Below are 17,500 nucleotides of genomic sequence, written 5' to 3' on the forward strand. Positions count from 1 at the left end.
TTTCTCGACATTACTTTACCTGCTTAAGTAAACTGGAACCCACTTGGTCTTCATGACTACTTTCTGCACAGCAGAAGTCATCTCTTATGAATGTTCACACATTTTTTCATTAGATTTACACATTTCTCACACCCTTTGCCAAACAGTTAACACAGGTGTCATTCAAAAGCCCCCAACTCTATTGGTTTTTCCATGCTAAAAAAAAGGAAACATCTTTTTCACAGGTGGTATAGATTCCTTGTATAAGTCTGAATCTCTGGATACACCTGTGTGAAACTCCTTTTGCACAATTCTTCAATCAGCAATCATTCATTATACATAAGAGATGTCTGTTCTGTGTTGCTATTTGCAAGTATGGATCTAATGCACATTTAGACAAAAGTACTGTATTGCCTATTTGGTGGAGAAAACAGTTACAAAAGGTGTTTACTGTAGGTCTATTTCGATGAAAAATGACCAGTTGTAGTTCAATGAAAATGTACGGTATCTTGCTAGGTGTTTGCTGTATGTCTTACATGTCAATGGCAGTTAAGATCTTGGGGAGGAATGAATAAATTATTTTTATGTAGTACATTTTGTCTTTTTTCACAGTTTTTTTCGATAGGCCTACCAGAAAAAGTAGAGAAGTAATGGAACAGACATAGCAAAATGCTCATTTTTGAGAACTAGATTTTGCATTTTGTTGTCCAGTGTGTAATGAAAAAATCAATAACATGAATGTTAGAGGTTAAACAATCAAAGTGATGATCAGAGAAAGCCACTCTGGAATAATTTGGTGTTGTTGTGGTTTACAAATGCTATTTAATAAAAAAATATGATCAATGTTATCCAAAAGCTGCAATCTAGGTCCAAAAGTTTTGCCTGCATCAGTATTTAAAGGTATGTCATGTCCAGTGTGCTACATGCTGTGTTCAAGATGCATTATGTACACTGTGCTACATGCTGTGTTCAAGACACATGGATGAGTAAATGCACACTGCCCTACATGCTGTGTTCAAGATGCATTATGTACACTGTGCTACATGCTGTGTTCAAAACGCATGGATGAGTAAATGCACACTGCCCTACATGCTGTGTTCAAGATGCATTATGTACACTGTGCTACATGCTGTGTTCAAGATGCATTATGTACACTGTGCTACATGCTGTGTTCAAGACGCATTATGCACACTGCCCTACATGCTGTGTTCAAGATGCATTATGTACACTGTGCTACATGCTGTGTTCAAAACGCATGGATGAGTAAATGCACACTGCCCTACATGCTGTGTTCAAGATGCATTATGTACACTGTGCTACATGCTGTGTTCAAAACGCATGGATGAGTAAATGCACACTGCCCTACATGCTGTGTTCAAGATGCATTATGTACACTGTGCTACATGCTGTGTTCAAGATGCATTATGTACACTGTGCTACATGCTGTGTTCAAGATGCATTATGTACACTGTGCTACATGCTGTGTTCAAGATGCATTATGTACACTGTGCTACATGCTGTGTTCAAGATGCATTATGTACACTGTGCTACATGCTGTGTTCAAGACACATGGATGAGTAAATGCACACTGCCCTACATGCTGTGTTCAAGACACATGGATGAGTAAATGCACACTGCCCTACATGCTGTGTTCAAGACACATGGATGAGTAAATGCACACTGCCCTACATGCTGTGTTCAAGACGCATTATGCACACTGCCCTACATGCTGTGTTCAAGATGCATTATGTACACTGTGCTACATGCTGTGTTCAAGATGCATTATGTACACTGTGCTACATGCTGTGTTCAAAACGCATGGATGAGTAAATGCACACTGCCCTACATGCTGTGTTCAAAACGCATGGATGAGTAAATGCACACTGCCCTACATGCTGTGTTCAAGACGCATTATGCACACTGCCCTACATGCTGTGTTCAAAACGCATGGATGAGTAAATGCACACTGCCCTACATGCTGTGTTCAAGATGCATTATGTACACTGTGCTACATGCTGTGTTCAAGATGCATTATGTACACTGTGCTACATGCTGTGTTCAAGACGCATTATGCACACTGCCCTACATGCTGTGTTCAAGACACATGGATGAGTAAATGCACACTGCCCTACATGCTGTGTTCAAAACGCATGGATGAGTAAATGCACACTGCCCTACATGCTGTGTTCAAGATGCATTATGTACACTGTGCTACATGCTGTGTTCAAGACACATGGATGAGTAAATGCACACTGCCCTACATGCTGTGTTCAAGACACATGGATGAGTAAATGCACACTGCCCTACATGCTGTGTTCAAGACGCATTATGCACACTGCCCTACATGCTGTGTTCAAGATGCATTATGTACACTGTGCTACATGCTGTGTTCAAGATGCATTATGTACACTGTGCTACATGCTGTGTTCAAGATGCATTATGTACACTGTGCTACATGCTGTGTTCAAGATGCATTATGTACACTGTGCTACATGCTGTGTTCAAGACACATGGATGAGTAAATGCACACTGCCCTACATGCTGTGTTCAAGACACATGGATGAGTAAATGCACACTGCCCTACATGCTGTGTTCAAGACACATGGATGAGTAAATGCACACTGCCCTACATGCTGTGTTCAAGACACATGGATGAGTAAATGCACACTGCCCTACATGCTGTGTTCAAGACGCATTATGCACACTGCCCTACATGCTGTGTTCAAGACGCATTATGCACACTGCCCTACATGCTGTGTTCAAGACACATGGATGAGTAAATGCACACTGCCCTACATGCTGTGTTCAAGACACATGGATGAGTAAATGCACACTGCCCTACATGCTGTGTTCAAGACACATGGATGAGTAAATGCACACTGCCCTACATGCTGTGTTCAAGACGCATTATGCACACTGCCCTACATGCTGTGTTCAAGACACATGGATGAGTAAATGCACACTGCCCTACATGCTGTGTTCAAGACACATGGATGAGTAAATGCACACTGCCCTACATGCTGTGTTCAAGATGCATTATGTACACTGTGCTACATGCTGTGTTCAAGACACATGGATGAGTAAATGCACACTGCCCTACATGCTGTGTTCAAAACGCATGGATGAGTAAATGCACACTGCCCTACATGCTGTGTTCAAGATGCATTATGTACACTGTGCTACATGCTGTGTTCAAGACGCATTATGCACACTGCCCTACATGCTGTGTTCAAGATGCATTATGTACACTGTGCTACATGCTGTGTTCAAAACGCATGGATGAGTAAATGCACACTGCCCTACATGCTGTGTTCAAGATGCATTATGTACACTGTGCTACATGCTGTGTTCAAGATGCATTATGTACACTGTGCTACATGCTGTGTTCAAGATGCATTATGTACACTGTGCTACATGCTGTGTTCAAGATGCATTATGTACACTGTGCTACATGCTGTGTTCAAGATGCATTATGTACACTGTGCTACATGCTGTGTTCAAGATGCATTATGTACACTGTGCTACATGCTGTGTTCAAGATGCATTATGTACACTGTGCTACATGCTGTGTTCAAGATGCATTATGTACACTGTGCTACATGCTGTGTTCAAGATGCATTATGTACACTGTGCTACATGCTGTGTTCAAGATGCATTATGTACACTGTGCTACATGCTGTGTTCAAGATGCATTATGTACACTGTGCTACATGCTGTGTTCAAGACACATGGATGAGTAAATGCACACTGCCCTACATGCTGTGTTCAAGACACATGGATGAGTAAATGCACACTGCCCTACATGCTGTGTTCAAAACGCATGGATGAGTAAATGCACACTGCCCTACATGCTGTGTTCAAGATGCATTATGTACACTGTGCTACATGCTGTGTTCAAGATGCATTATGTACACTGTGCTACATGCTGTGTTCAAGATGCATTATGTACACTGTGCTACATGCTGTGTTCAAGATGCATTATGTACACTGTGCTACATGCTGTGTTCAAGACACATGGATGAGTAAATGCACACTGCCCTACATGCTGTGTTCAAGACACATGGATGAGTAAATGCACACTGCCCTACATGCTGTGTTCAAGACACATGGATGAGTAAATGCACACTGCCCTACATGCTGTGTTCAAGACACATGGATGAGTAAATGCACACTGCCCTACATGCTGTGTTCAAGATGCATTATGTACACTGTGCTACATGCTGTGTTCAAGACACATGGATGAGTAAATGCACACTGCCCTACATGCTGTGTTCAAGACACATGGATGAGTAAATGCACACTGCCCTACATGCTGTGTTCAAGACACATGGATGAGTAAATGCACACTGCCCTACATGCTGTGTTCAAGACACATGGATGAGTAAATGCACACTGCCCTACATGCTGTGTTCAAGATGCATTATGTACACTGTGCTACATGCTGTGTTCAAGACACATGGATGAGTAAATGCACACTGCCCTACATGCTGTGTTCAAGATGCATTATGTACACTGTGCTACATGCTGTGTTCAAGATGCATTATGTACACTGTGCTACATGCTGTGTTCAAGATGCATTATGTACACTGTGCTACATGCTGTGTTCAAGATGCATTATGTACACTGTGCTACATGCTGTGTTCAAGATGCATTATGTACACTGTGCTACATGCTGTGTTCAAGACACATGGATGAGTAAATGCACACTGCCCTACATGCTGTGTTCAAGACGCATGGATGAGTAAATGCACACTGCCCTACATGCTGTGTTCAAGACACATGGATGAGTAAATGCACACTGCTCTACATGCTGTGTTCAAAACGCATGGATGAGTAAATGCACACTGCCCTACATGCTGTGTTCAAGACACATGGATGAGTAAATGCACACTGCCCTACATGCTGTGTTCAAGATGCATTATGTACACTGTGCTACAAGACGATGGATGCATATGCACACTGCCCTACATGCTGTGTTCAAGACGCATGGATGAGTAAATGCACACTGCCCCGTTATGCTGTGTTCAAGACATGGATGAGTAAATGCACACTGCCCTGGCTACATGCTGTGTTCAAGACACATGGATGAGTAAATGCACACTGCCTCTACATGCTGTGTTCAAAACGATGGATGAGTAAATGCACACTGCCCTACATGCTGTGTTCAAGACGCATTATGCACACTGCGCTACATGCTGTGTTCAAGACGCATTATGCACACTGCCCTACATGCTGTGTTCAAGATGCATTATGTACACTGTGCTACATGCTGTGTTCAAGATGCATGGAAGTCTATGGAAGCCTTCTCTCACTTACTCTCCGCCACAAGCAAACAGACAAACAGCAAAGAGAGCGAGTATTTTCCCAAGAGGAGTTTGTGTGCGATTCTACCTCCCTCTAGTGGTCACCCAGATGAAGTAAAGGGTGTTCCTGTTCTGGGCCTATGCTGCAATCCTACCTGCCTGAACGAGCCTGCACCCCAGTAATACACCTTACAGCCAGTCGGCCTATCTCTCTGCCTGTCTGTCTGTCTGCCTGCCTGTCTGTCTGTCGCTCTGTCTGTCTGTCTGTCTCCGCCTGCCTGCCTGTCTCTCTGTCTGTCGCTCTGTCTGTCTGTCTCTCTGTCTGTCTGTCTCCGCCTGCCTGTCTTTCTGTCTGTCTGTCTGTCTGTCTGTCTGCCATTATCTCATCTGGTGTCTGATGTACTGTAGCCAGTTCCATTGATTATGTGAGGGATAATGTATAGAACACCAGTCATTATGGGATAATGTATAGAACGCCGGTCATTATGGGATAGTGTATAGAACGCCGGTCATTATGGGATAGTGTATAGAACGCCAGTCATTATGGGATAATGTATAGAACACCAGTCATTATGTGAGGGATAACATATAGAATGGCAGTCATTATGTGAGGGATAACATTTAGAACACCGATCATTATGGGATAATGTATAGAACTCGCTCATTTCAAATGCTACCTTATCAGATCTAATATTGGACCTTTATTTTGATAGACTTTGTTTGTGTGTCAGTCATCACCATGGAGATAGATAGACAATGTTTAAGTGACAGGTCAAGTTAGACATCATTTTAGCGGTAAACACAAGTAAACAAAATGGGACAAAAACCCCAGTGTGTGGTGTGCAGTGAATTGCTAGCACATAAGTATTGTTATTGGTCTCTGCATTTATCCCAATCCGTGAATTAGTGAAACACACTCAGCACACAGTGAACACACAGTGAGGTGAACCACACACTAACATGGAGTAGTGAGCTGCCTGTTACAGTGGCGCTCGGGGAGCAGTGAGGGGTTAGGTGCCCTGCTCAAGGGCACTTCAGCTGTGGATGTGGGCATAGGAGAGCAGTGAGGGGTTAGGTGCCCTGCTCAAGGGCACTTCAGCCGTGGATGTGGGCATGGGAGAGCAGTGAGGGGCCAGGGTGCCCTGCCCAAGGGCACTTCCAGCCGTGGGATGGGGCATGGGAGAGCAGTGAGGGGTCAGGTGGTTGCTCACTTCAGCCGTGGATGTGGGCATGGGAGAGCAGTGAGGGGTTAGGTGCCTTGCTCAAGGGCACTTCAGTCGTGGATGTGGGCATGGGAGAGCAGTGAGGGGTCAGGTGGTTGCTCACTTCAGCCGTGGATGTGGGCATGAGAGAGCAGTGAGGGGTTAGGTGCCTTGCTCAAGGGCACCGTGGATGTGGGCATGGGAGAGCAGTGAGGGGTCAGGTGGTTGCTCACTTCAGCTGTGGATGTGGGCATGAGAGAGCAGTGAGGGGTTAGGTGCCTTGCTCAAGGGCACCGTGGATGTGGGCATGGGAGAGCAGTGAGGGGTCAGGTGCCTTGCTCACTGCAGCTGTGGTTGTGTGCATGGGAGAGCAGTGAGGGGTCAGGTGCCTTGCTCAAGGCCACTTCAGCTGTGGATGTGGGCCTATAGGAGAGCAGTGCTCAACCACTTGCCCCGCCCACATGTTTCCTACTGGTCGGGGATAGAACCGGCTACAAGCCCAAAGCCCTAACCAGTAGGCCACAGCTGCCCTAATGCATGAAATCATCAAAACTAAAATGTCACATGGATGACTTCACAAATGTAATGCCAAGCATCAGCATGTTCCAAACAAATATGCCTACAGGCATTTCACGTGTCTTAGCATGTAACTCACCATATCGTTTGTCTTGAACGCTAAAAACATATATGGGTTGCGACTTGATGAACATGGGAAATTGTGGGTCCCAAAGTCAGACCAGTTAAGAACCACTGATGTATAGAACGCCGGTCATTATGGGATAATGTATAGAACGTCGGCCATTATGTGAGGGATAATGTATAGAACGCCAGTCATTATGTGAGGGATAATGTATAGAACACCAGTCATTATGGGATAATGTATAGAACGCCAGTCATTATGTGAGGGATAATGTATGAATGAAACGGAAAATAAGTCCCAACAGGGCGAACAGGACCTACCACCGCCAGTGTTCTACAAATTATCCCACTTGTTACATGGCTACTTACCAAAACAAAAAATAAGCTCCTCATGATAGGTCTCTTTACATTTATTTGTTACCGTTTCATTGCTGAGAACAACACACACTGAGAACACAGCTGATTAACCGTCTTTAATCCAACGTGCTTTAGAACCCGGCTGATTAACCGTCTGCTTTCACTTTTAAAGTGACCGGACTATAGGCTACTACTTGCAGAGTGATATGAAAGACGTGAATATGAAGCACAAAACCCGTTTTCCTTGACAGTGGTCTGTTATATTTGTTATACAGTGAATAGAGCATTCTGCAGGATTATGAAATGCCGTGTAATAAAGTGGAATCTAATTGTTACTACTACTATACTATAATCCACTATAATCAATGGAACTGGCTACAACAGATGTGATATGACTTCGTCATTGACTTCGTCATAATCAAATTCATCCATTTATTTCCATTGTCCATGACAGACTGCCACTAATTTGCAAAGATGGGAAGTTCCGATGTAGCCTTCTGTTCTCCCTGTGAGTTATTCACATACCGCCATAAAGTTGGTTCTATATTGGACTTTGGATATTTGACACAAATCTATTTTGATATCAAGACCTATTTTGATATGTTTATACAAGACATACACATATAACATAAAGCTTATTTAAAGTAATAACAAAAAAAAAACAATTTGTGACTTTATATAGAATTTCAAATGTAAATGTCCAACATCCACAATAAAACCAACTTTACCGCGGTTATGCACCAATCCACTACACAAACAGGTCTAAAGCGCAGTCTAAAGTCTATAATCATCACGACGCAAAGTTTATTCCTAGTGAGTGGGGCCGATGTGGAAACACGTTAGGGGATATAAAATATATGTTTCTTTTCATATCAACGACATGGACTTGCCAATTACTTCCCTATATGGTGCACCAAACCCTGACAGTGTGTCAGCCTCCTCCCCTAACGCCCCTATCTACTCAGGCATGACCCAGACCCACCAGGGCCATGTCAGTGTGTGAGGGTCATGTTTGAGTCCGCGTGAGACCCAGACCCAATCACTAGGGCATTGTCTGAATGTCATGGGTCATGTTTGAACACTCGAGACCGCGTGAGATCCAGGCCCAATTACCGGTGTCCTTTTAGAGATTGCCCACAGGGGGCAGTGTTATGCAAGTTTATTCTGCTCCTGAGGTGTCCTTTTAGAGATGGCCCACAGGGGGCAGTGTTATGCAAGTTTATTCTGCTCCTGAGGTGTCCTTTTAGAGATGGCCCACAGGGGGCAGTGTTATGCAAGTTTATTCTGCTCCTGAGGTGTCCTTTTAGAGATGGCCCACAGGGGGCAGTGTTGCCTGTACAAAGATACCACTTCTGCGAACAGACTCACCAGTGGGATCAGAGTGTGTGGCAGAAAGCAGGAAGTTAAAATTAGGAAGTTAAATCAGACTAAGTGGTAACTTTTAGAACCTGTAGAACAAAAATAGTATTTGTTGTCATATCTCCTCTGTGCTGTAGCTTGAACGTTGTAACTCATTTTTTAAATGTTTTGCAAATCTTTTATAGAATCTGTTCTCACCTTTTCTTTATTGTTCTCACCTTTTCTTTATTGCCTGGTACGGAGGCATCAGTCTAAGGGACAAAAACAATCTTGTGCCAATCAAAATCCAGCCATATTGTGAAGGTGGCTGGGAAGTTGATTGGCTGTCCACAGTTGTCCTTGCTGACCATTTATGAGAAGCAGGTCATCCAGAAGGCAAGGTCTACTGGACTGTAAAAATCATCCTCTTCACTGTTCATTTGAAGCTCTTCCCTCAGGCTGGAGTCTGAGTCCCATTTTATAAGTCCAATAGGATAAAAAACTTGTTTATTCCTAGTGCAATACACCTGTTAAATTTGCACAATTTTGCTTTATTGCACATACAATTCTTGAATTTCCCCTTGAGGATCAATAAAGTATCTATCTATCTATAAACTATTCTGATGACCATCTGTCAGAAACATAAATTGATGAGACAGTTTCTTTCTTTCTTTCTTTCTTTCTTTCTTAACCTTCTTAACTATTAACCTGTGTCTTTTACCGCATCTTGTGTCTTTTACCGCATCTTGTGTCTTTTACCGCATCTTGTGTCTTTTACCGCATCTTGTGTCTTTTACCGCATCTTGTGTCTTTTACCCCATCTTGTGTCTTTTACCCCATCTTGTGTCTTTGTGTATCTTGTGCTATTTATTTGGGACAATAAAGTGAACTGAACTGAACTGAACTGAACTGAACTGAACTGAACTGAACTGAACTGAACTACTGGACTGAACTGAACTACTGGACTGAACTGAACTGAACTGAACTGAACTGAACTGAACTGAACTACTGGACTGAACTGAACTGAACTGAACTGAACTGAACTACTGGACTGAACTGAACTGAACTGAACTGAACTGAACTGAACTGAACTGAACTGAACTACTGGACTGAACTGAACTGAACTGAACTGAACTGAACTGAACTACTGAACTGAACTGAACTGAACTGAACTGAACTGAACTGAACTGAACTACTGAACTGAACTGAACTGAACTGAACTGAACTACTGAACTGAACTGAACTGAACTGAACTGAACTGAACTTGTAAGTGGCTTAAGTGAAGAAGAGTCACATGACTTAATCCTCCAGACAAAACAAAACCACAGAGTTCCCCTATTTAAGAGTGCAACACACACACACTCACACACACACACACAGACACACACACACACACACACACTCACATGCACACACACACACAGGCACATACACACACACACACACACACACACACACACTCACTCACATGCACATACACACACACACTCACACATACACACACACACATACACACACACACACATATGCACATACACACACACACTCACTCACATGCACACACACACATGCACATACACACACACACACACATGCACACTCACACATGCACACACATACATGCACACTCACACATGCACATACACACACACATATGCACATACACACACACACACACTCACACATACACACACATATGCACACACACACACACACACACACACACACATACACACACACACACACTCACACATGCACATACACACACACACATGCACATACGTACACACATGCACACACACACTCTCACACACACATATGCGCACACACATGCACACACACACTCACACACACACACATATGCATATGCACACACACACACTCACACACACATGCACATACACACACACACATATGCACACACACACACACTCACACATGCACACACACACACACACTCACACATGCACATAACACACACACATGCAAATACTTACACACATGCGCACACATGCACACACACACTCGCACACACACACACATACGCACACACATGCACACACACACTCACATAGTAGTCCCCAGGGCCATTGAACTGTTCAATGCTTCACTTAAGGGAAGAGGAGAGATAGACTTCTCTGCATAGTCTGTCTGCCTCTTCACCCCCTGCATGTTTGGTACTGTCTGTCCACCAGCCACTTTTTACCACTGTCTTCTGGCTCACTGTTTGTGTGCTATATTAGAACATATGCATAAGTAAATACTTTTTTGATCCCGTGAGGGAAATTTGGTCTCTGCATTTAACCCAATCGGTGAATTAGTGAAACACAAACAGCACACAGTGAACACACAGTGAGGTGAAGCACACACTAATCCCGGCGCAGTGAGCTGCCTGCTACAACGGCGGCGGCCTGCTACTCGGGGAGCAGTGAGGGGTTAGGTGCCTTTGCTCTACAGCGGCGGCCCACTGGTCGGGGCTCGAACCGGCAACCCTCCGGTTACAAGTCCAGAGTGCTAACCAGTGGGCCACGGCTAACCCCTCCCTCCATGCAACAGCCGAACTGTGGCCACACTTATACCTTCCTTAATATAGTTATATATATACATATATAGACTTTATTCTTGCACTGTTGCACTGTTTGACTTACTCATTTGCACCATCACCATGACACAGACAGAGCACCTTACCTTAACTTACCTTACCTTATGCACAGAGAATCACAGGCTCAGTCCCTGCCTCAGTCATTGCAAACACCTCTTGATTGATTAATCACCCACTATGTGGATACTGTTTTTTAGAATTGATTTAGATTAAGTGTTATTTAGTATCATTTGTATTTTGTATTATAATTTTGTATTTTAGTATATTTAGCATATTCTTTATCTTCTACTGTCCTTATTGCTTAGTTGTGTTTTTTTATATTATTTACTTTTAATTACTTTTTCTGCTGTTAGTGAATGTGTGTGTGTTGTCTGTATGCTACTGAGACCTTGAATTTCCCCTGGGGATCAAGTATCTATCTATCTATCTACATATGCATGCACACACACACACACACACACACACACACGCACACACACACGCACACACACACACAATCACACGCACACACACTCACACACACACAGACACACACTATAGAAAAAAAGAGGACACAAATGCATGAACATTCTGAAATGATGACCGTCTCCTCAAGGGTTTGGACTCCACCATGTGATGGCAGCAACAAGCCTCCAGTGATGCCGATGAGATGAGGGTGGTTCTGGGCACTACCATTTCAGAGGGGGGCCTGCACCCACTCCAGCAGAGACAGCAGGCCAGGATGGGGGCATGCTCCAGATAGGCCTGGGTGGATGGGGGCCTGCTCCAGAAGTGCATTCAAATGCGCCAACGTTTGCAAACAGTTTTCCGTGAACGCTTGCAAACAATAGCAAACAGTTTGAGGAGGAAGTTTTCCGCAAACATATCGGGAGTTGGGCAGATGAAATGTTGTTCATATTGAGCTGTTCAGACCAACATGTGTGCTGCTAATGTTTGTCTCTGTGCAAGGAAGTTGAATTCACCTCTGCATAATGCACCTAAATAAATAAGCAGATAGCAGCAACAATAGTAACAACAACAACAACAACAACAACAGCAGCAAACAACAACAACAACAACAACAGCAGCAACAACAACAACAGCAGCAACAACAATAACTACATAATGTGACACTTCTGAAGAAGACTGTGGGACATCACCAGTGGAAACATGCACATCAGAACACAAAGGACACTGTTTAGCATTGACTCCATCGTCATGGTCACCCAGCAGACCATGTGCCTTTGTGGCCCCTAGGGGGAGCTGTGGAGCTGGTCTTCACACCGCAGTCTCATTGAGTCCGTCCTGCGTACCTCCATCAGTCACACAACAGGACAGGGACAGAGTGACCCCCACCCCTCCGATAACCTCTTCAAGAAGCAGGACTGTAGCAGCCAATGATGTAATAACGGCCAATAACGTTAAAAAAATATAATATAAAATGATTTACTGTAATTAATAATGTAAAAACTTGCCATTATTATTATGTTATTGGCTGGGTTAAAAACAAACTAAAACATGTATTAACTGCAGCCAATTATGTAATAACATCCTAATAGCACTTTATTGAAGGTTTATTTACTGGATATGAAGTGTCACCATGGCACTGTTTTTCACTGTGACACAGCTTTTTCAAATAACTGCTTAAACATGACCATAGAAACACCCCTACACTCTCAAATAACTGCTTAAACATGACCATACAGACACCCCTACACTCTCAAATAACTGCTTAAACATGACCATACAGACACCCCTACACTCTCTCACAGAGTGAACAGAGTCCGGTCTTACCTGCATATGAGAGCTTTCAGTGAACTCACTTTTATCTTGTAGCCTGTTTTTTCACGTCATTTTACACTTTACTGCTGCTGTTTACAGGCTATTTCTGTTTTCACTGCATTAGTTTTGTATTGTATGTGTTGTTGTATCTATCTCCCTACCATCTTGTGAATTGTCATTATTTTTTTCTCTATTATTGTGTTAAATGCTCCAAATGTGACGCACTTTGAGCTTTACAAAAATAAAGCTCCTTATTATTATTATTATTATTATCATTATTATTAATAATAATAATATTAATAAAACTTCATATCAAATAAAGCTTATTATTATTATTATTATTATTAATTCAACTGTATATCAAATAAAGCTTATTATTATTGTTAATAAAACTTTATATCAAATAAAGCTTCAAATAAAGCAAGCAGGAATGAGGGGGCCAAACAGCCCAACAGGCCCGAGTTGCCATGACAACTCGATGCTATAATATCGGAAATGTCGAATAAGAAAAGGATCATGGGACTGTCCCGATCAGTGTGCCAAATTTCAAAATATTTTACCAGACGGATCTATGGGCTGCTATAGACTCCCATAACGGAAGAAAGATGCATAATCATCATCATCATCTTATTAATGATAATAATAATAATAATAATAATAATAATAATAATAATAGAAAGAAAAGGTAGAAATACTATGGGTTCCTTCCCTGCTTGGGATCCAATTGGGTGATTATTACATTATTGGCTGCAGTTATTACATTTTCAGAATTTGTTTTTTCAACCCAGCCAATAACGTAATAACCAGCCAATAATGTAAAAAAGTAATACATTATTGGCAAAAAGTTATGACGTTATTGGTTCAAAAATGTTATTACATTATTGACAAGTTATTCCATTATTGGCTTTATTGCATTAAAAGTGTTACGTTATTGGCCGTTATTACAGTATTGGCTGCAACAAGGACACACACACACACACACACACACACACACACACTCTCACACACACACACACACACACACACACACAATCACAGCAGGCATTATAAAACCATGTCTAATGGTTGTCCATGTCTATGTCCATGTTAAGCTAGCGGACAAACTGTCTCTGTCTGTTGGCCACTGGCATACACACACACACACATTAACAGCTGACCATAAGGGTTAGTATCTGCTGTAGAAACATCACACACACACACACACACACACACATTAACAGCTGACCATAAGGGTTAGTATCTGCTGTAGAAACATCATACACACACACACATTAACAGCTGACCATAAGGGTTAGTATCTGCTGTAGAAACATCACACACACATACATTAACAGCTGACCATAAGGGTTAGTATCTGCTGTAGAAACATCACACACACACACACACATTAACAGCTGACCATAAGGGTTAGTATCTGCTGTAGAAACATCATCATGTTCTTTCAGATCTTGCTTCACACCTACATATACTGTACTGTACAAATACTCGTATGCGTCACAAGTCATTTCCATTCATGATGCACATTAATGTTGTTTACACCATGCATTCATGATGCACATTAATGTTGTTTACACCATGCATACTTGCTTTTCATGTGTATTGGTTGACTGCTCCGTGAGAGGCAGCCTGTGCACTGTGTGTGTGTTGCTAGTATATGTGTGTATCGCCAGGAGGCTGTGAAACCTGAGAGGCAACAACAGCCAGAGTCCACTTACTTGTGTGTGTGAGCACACTTGGACAGGAGATCCGATTCTGATTCTGTTTCCAGACGAGTGTGTATTCTGTTTCCAAACGAGTGTGTATTCTGGAGCAAGTGATATTGGAATGCTGTGTATAACGGCAGTGACTCATATCAGTGAAAGTCCGGTGACAGCCCTTTGTTGTGTGTGTGTGTGTGTGTGTGTGTGTGATATTTTGAGTTTGAGGCAGCAGCATGCAGTATCACATGATGATGCTTGCCCAAAACATTCATCACAGAAAGAAAATAAGCTGAATATGAGCATGGCATTGATTATGTTTTTAACGCCTCCTCATTGCATCATTGCCACCCCCACACACACACACACACACACAAACACTTAGTTATTGATTAATTCTTTGGAATTCTTTCTTATGGTTGTTTCATCACCTGAGTTGCCTTTCTGATAACCACACACACACACACAGGCCTAACTCACTCTCTCTACCTCATAATTTTATTTTAACACACACAAAAACAAACACACACACACACACACACACACACACACACACACACAACACAAAGTGCCCACAAAGATGTGTTTGTAAGGTGGAGTGGAGGATTTCTTTCCTGGAAATGTCCCTTTTGCCACCTGAGAGGACATTGGTTAACACTCATTAAGAGCAGCCTTCAATAATCATTAACCACTCAACCATTCAACAGGAATTTGGACCTTTTTGATCCTGACTAGGTGTGTGTGTGTATGCTTGTGTGTGTCTCTGTGCCTGTCTGTGTGTGTGTGTGTGTGTGTGTGTGTGTGTGTGTGTGTGTGTGTGTGTGTGTGTGTGTGTGTGTGTGTGTGTGTCTCTCTCTCTCTGTGCGTATGTGTATGTCTGTGTGTGTGTGTGTGTGTCTCTGTGTGTGTGTGTGTGTGTGTGTGTGTGTGTGTGTGTGTGTGTGTGTGTGTGTGTGTGTGTGTGTCTGTGTGTGTGTGTGTGTGTGTGTGTGTGTGTGTGTGTGTGTGTATATTTGGAACACTGTTATTCTGTCAGATATGAATACATGCTCATCAGTCAATCCTCTTTCTTTCTGGAGAACCCAACCCCCACACACACACACACACACACACACACATACACACACACAAACGATCAAAAGCTCCAGGTGTGTGACATGTTTGGCATTGGGCCTTTGTGTGTGTGTGTTGGGAGGACACTTAAAAAGGAACAGCACTTAGAGACTTCAAAAGAGGCTCTGTTTGACTATAACTCTCCATCATTACTGGGACAACTTTTACACGCTCACTCAAGCATACACACACACACACACACACACACCAGTGTTGCGCGGGTTTGGTCACAAGCGGCCCGCGGTCGCCCGATTTTTTAATCAACTCGACCGCAACTCGGACCGCGAATATAAGGCTAAGACCCGCTTATTTACAAAATGTGTGCTTTTGGTTATAGCCTGCATGCAGTGTGACAGTAGGCCATTTCTGTAAAACAAACTAATTTATTTGCGAAACTTTATGCAGTAGAACTGCACGCAGTAGGCATGCAGGACATAATGTTTGCGCAGGAGAGAGAATGAGAATAAGAGCGCAAGCACGCACGCAACCACCAAGGATTAGAACACTAGGATAAGATTTGAAGGCCATGGACATGCATCTTTCTTTCGAAAACAGAAATGGTGAGGCAAGGTAGGCAAGAGAGATACATTGCTGGTCAAAACGTTAGCGTAAGAACTGGTTTATAATGCTGAATGAAGCACAAAGCTTTACTAAAGCACATCCACTGTTTAAAGTCACAAACACAACGAACTAAGGTGACTTTTATGCATCCGCGAACCTATACCTATACCTATACATACCGGTATGGCTGTTTAGTCTGTGCCATAACATTTATTCCTGCAGGCTGCCCGTTGTGGCTGTCATACTTTTAAATGGCTTCGCAAGAAGTAGGCCTACATAGACCATAACTTGTAGGCCTACTACTGTCATCTTCTTTAAGAACTTTTCCCAATATTTCCCATAGCCTATATCGCTTTTCCTGAAGGAGTGTCTTTATTATTTTAACTCGCGTCTTCAGCTTCTTTACTGTTGACTTTACTGTATTGATGCTAGCCTTCTCGTTATATTTTAAGTAGGCCTATTTGTAGAAAATATTTAATTAATTTTAACTGACCCGCCCGCAAATGACCCGAATGTCATTAAAATATTTTGTTTATGCCGCATCAGAAACAGATCACAGCCAAAACTGGGCCGCATCAGAAACAGATCAGGGCCAGATGAAAGCAGCATCAAGGCTTCAGGACTCAAGCTTTAGGATTTGTTTTTATCCGAGATTGAGGACAGAGATCGTCAGCTTTGTATCAGCCTAAAACACAAACACTGACAGATCTCTCTCTGGTCTGACATGTCCACTCCGTCAAGACCCCATGACACTAGAACACCATAAAACTAGAATGTTCCTGCTGCTCTGAGGTTCCTTACGTAACCGGGGTGTTGGGGCAGCCGTGTTGGGGCAGCTGTGGCCTACTGGTTGCTGCGCCGGGATTAGTGTGTGCTTCACCTCACTGTGTGTTCACTGTGTGCTGAGTGTGTTTCACTAATTCACAGATTGGGATAAATGCAGAGACC

At 42.8% G+C, this 17,500-nt stretch overlaps 1 protein-coding gene across 1 annotated transcript in view; it reads left to right on the forward strand.

Annotated features, from left to right (window-relative positions):
- chrd (chordin) overlaps positions 1-12,800 on the forward strand; it is a 36,024-nt gene extending 23,224 nt beyond the window's left edge. The window contains 1 exon segment of the mRNA XM_048264075.1: positions 12,657-12,800. Within this exon segment, the coding sequence (XP_048120032.1) occupies positions 12,657-12,800 (144 nt within the window).
- The last annotated feature ends 4,700 nt before the right edge of the window (positions 12,801-17,500 follow it).

The sequence above is a fragment of the Alosa alosa genome, chromosome 15 (genome assembly GCF_017589495.1).
Source record: "Alosa alosa isolate M-15738 ecotype Scorff River chromosome 15, AALO_Geno_1.1, whole genome shotgun sequence".
NCBI classification, from domain to species: domain Eukaryota; kingdom Metazoa; phylum Chordata; class Actinopteri; order Clupeiformes; family Clupeidae; genus Alosa; species Alosa alosa.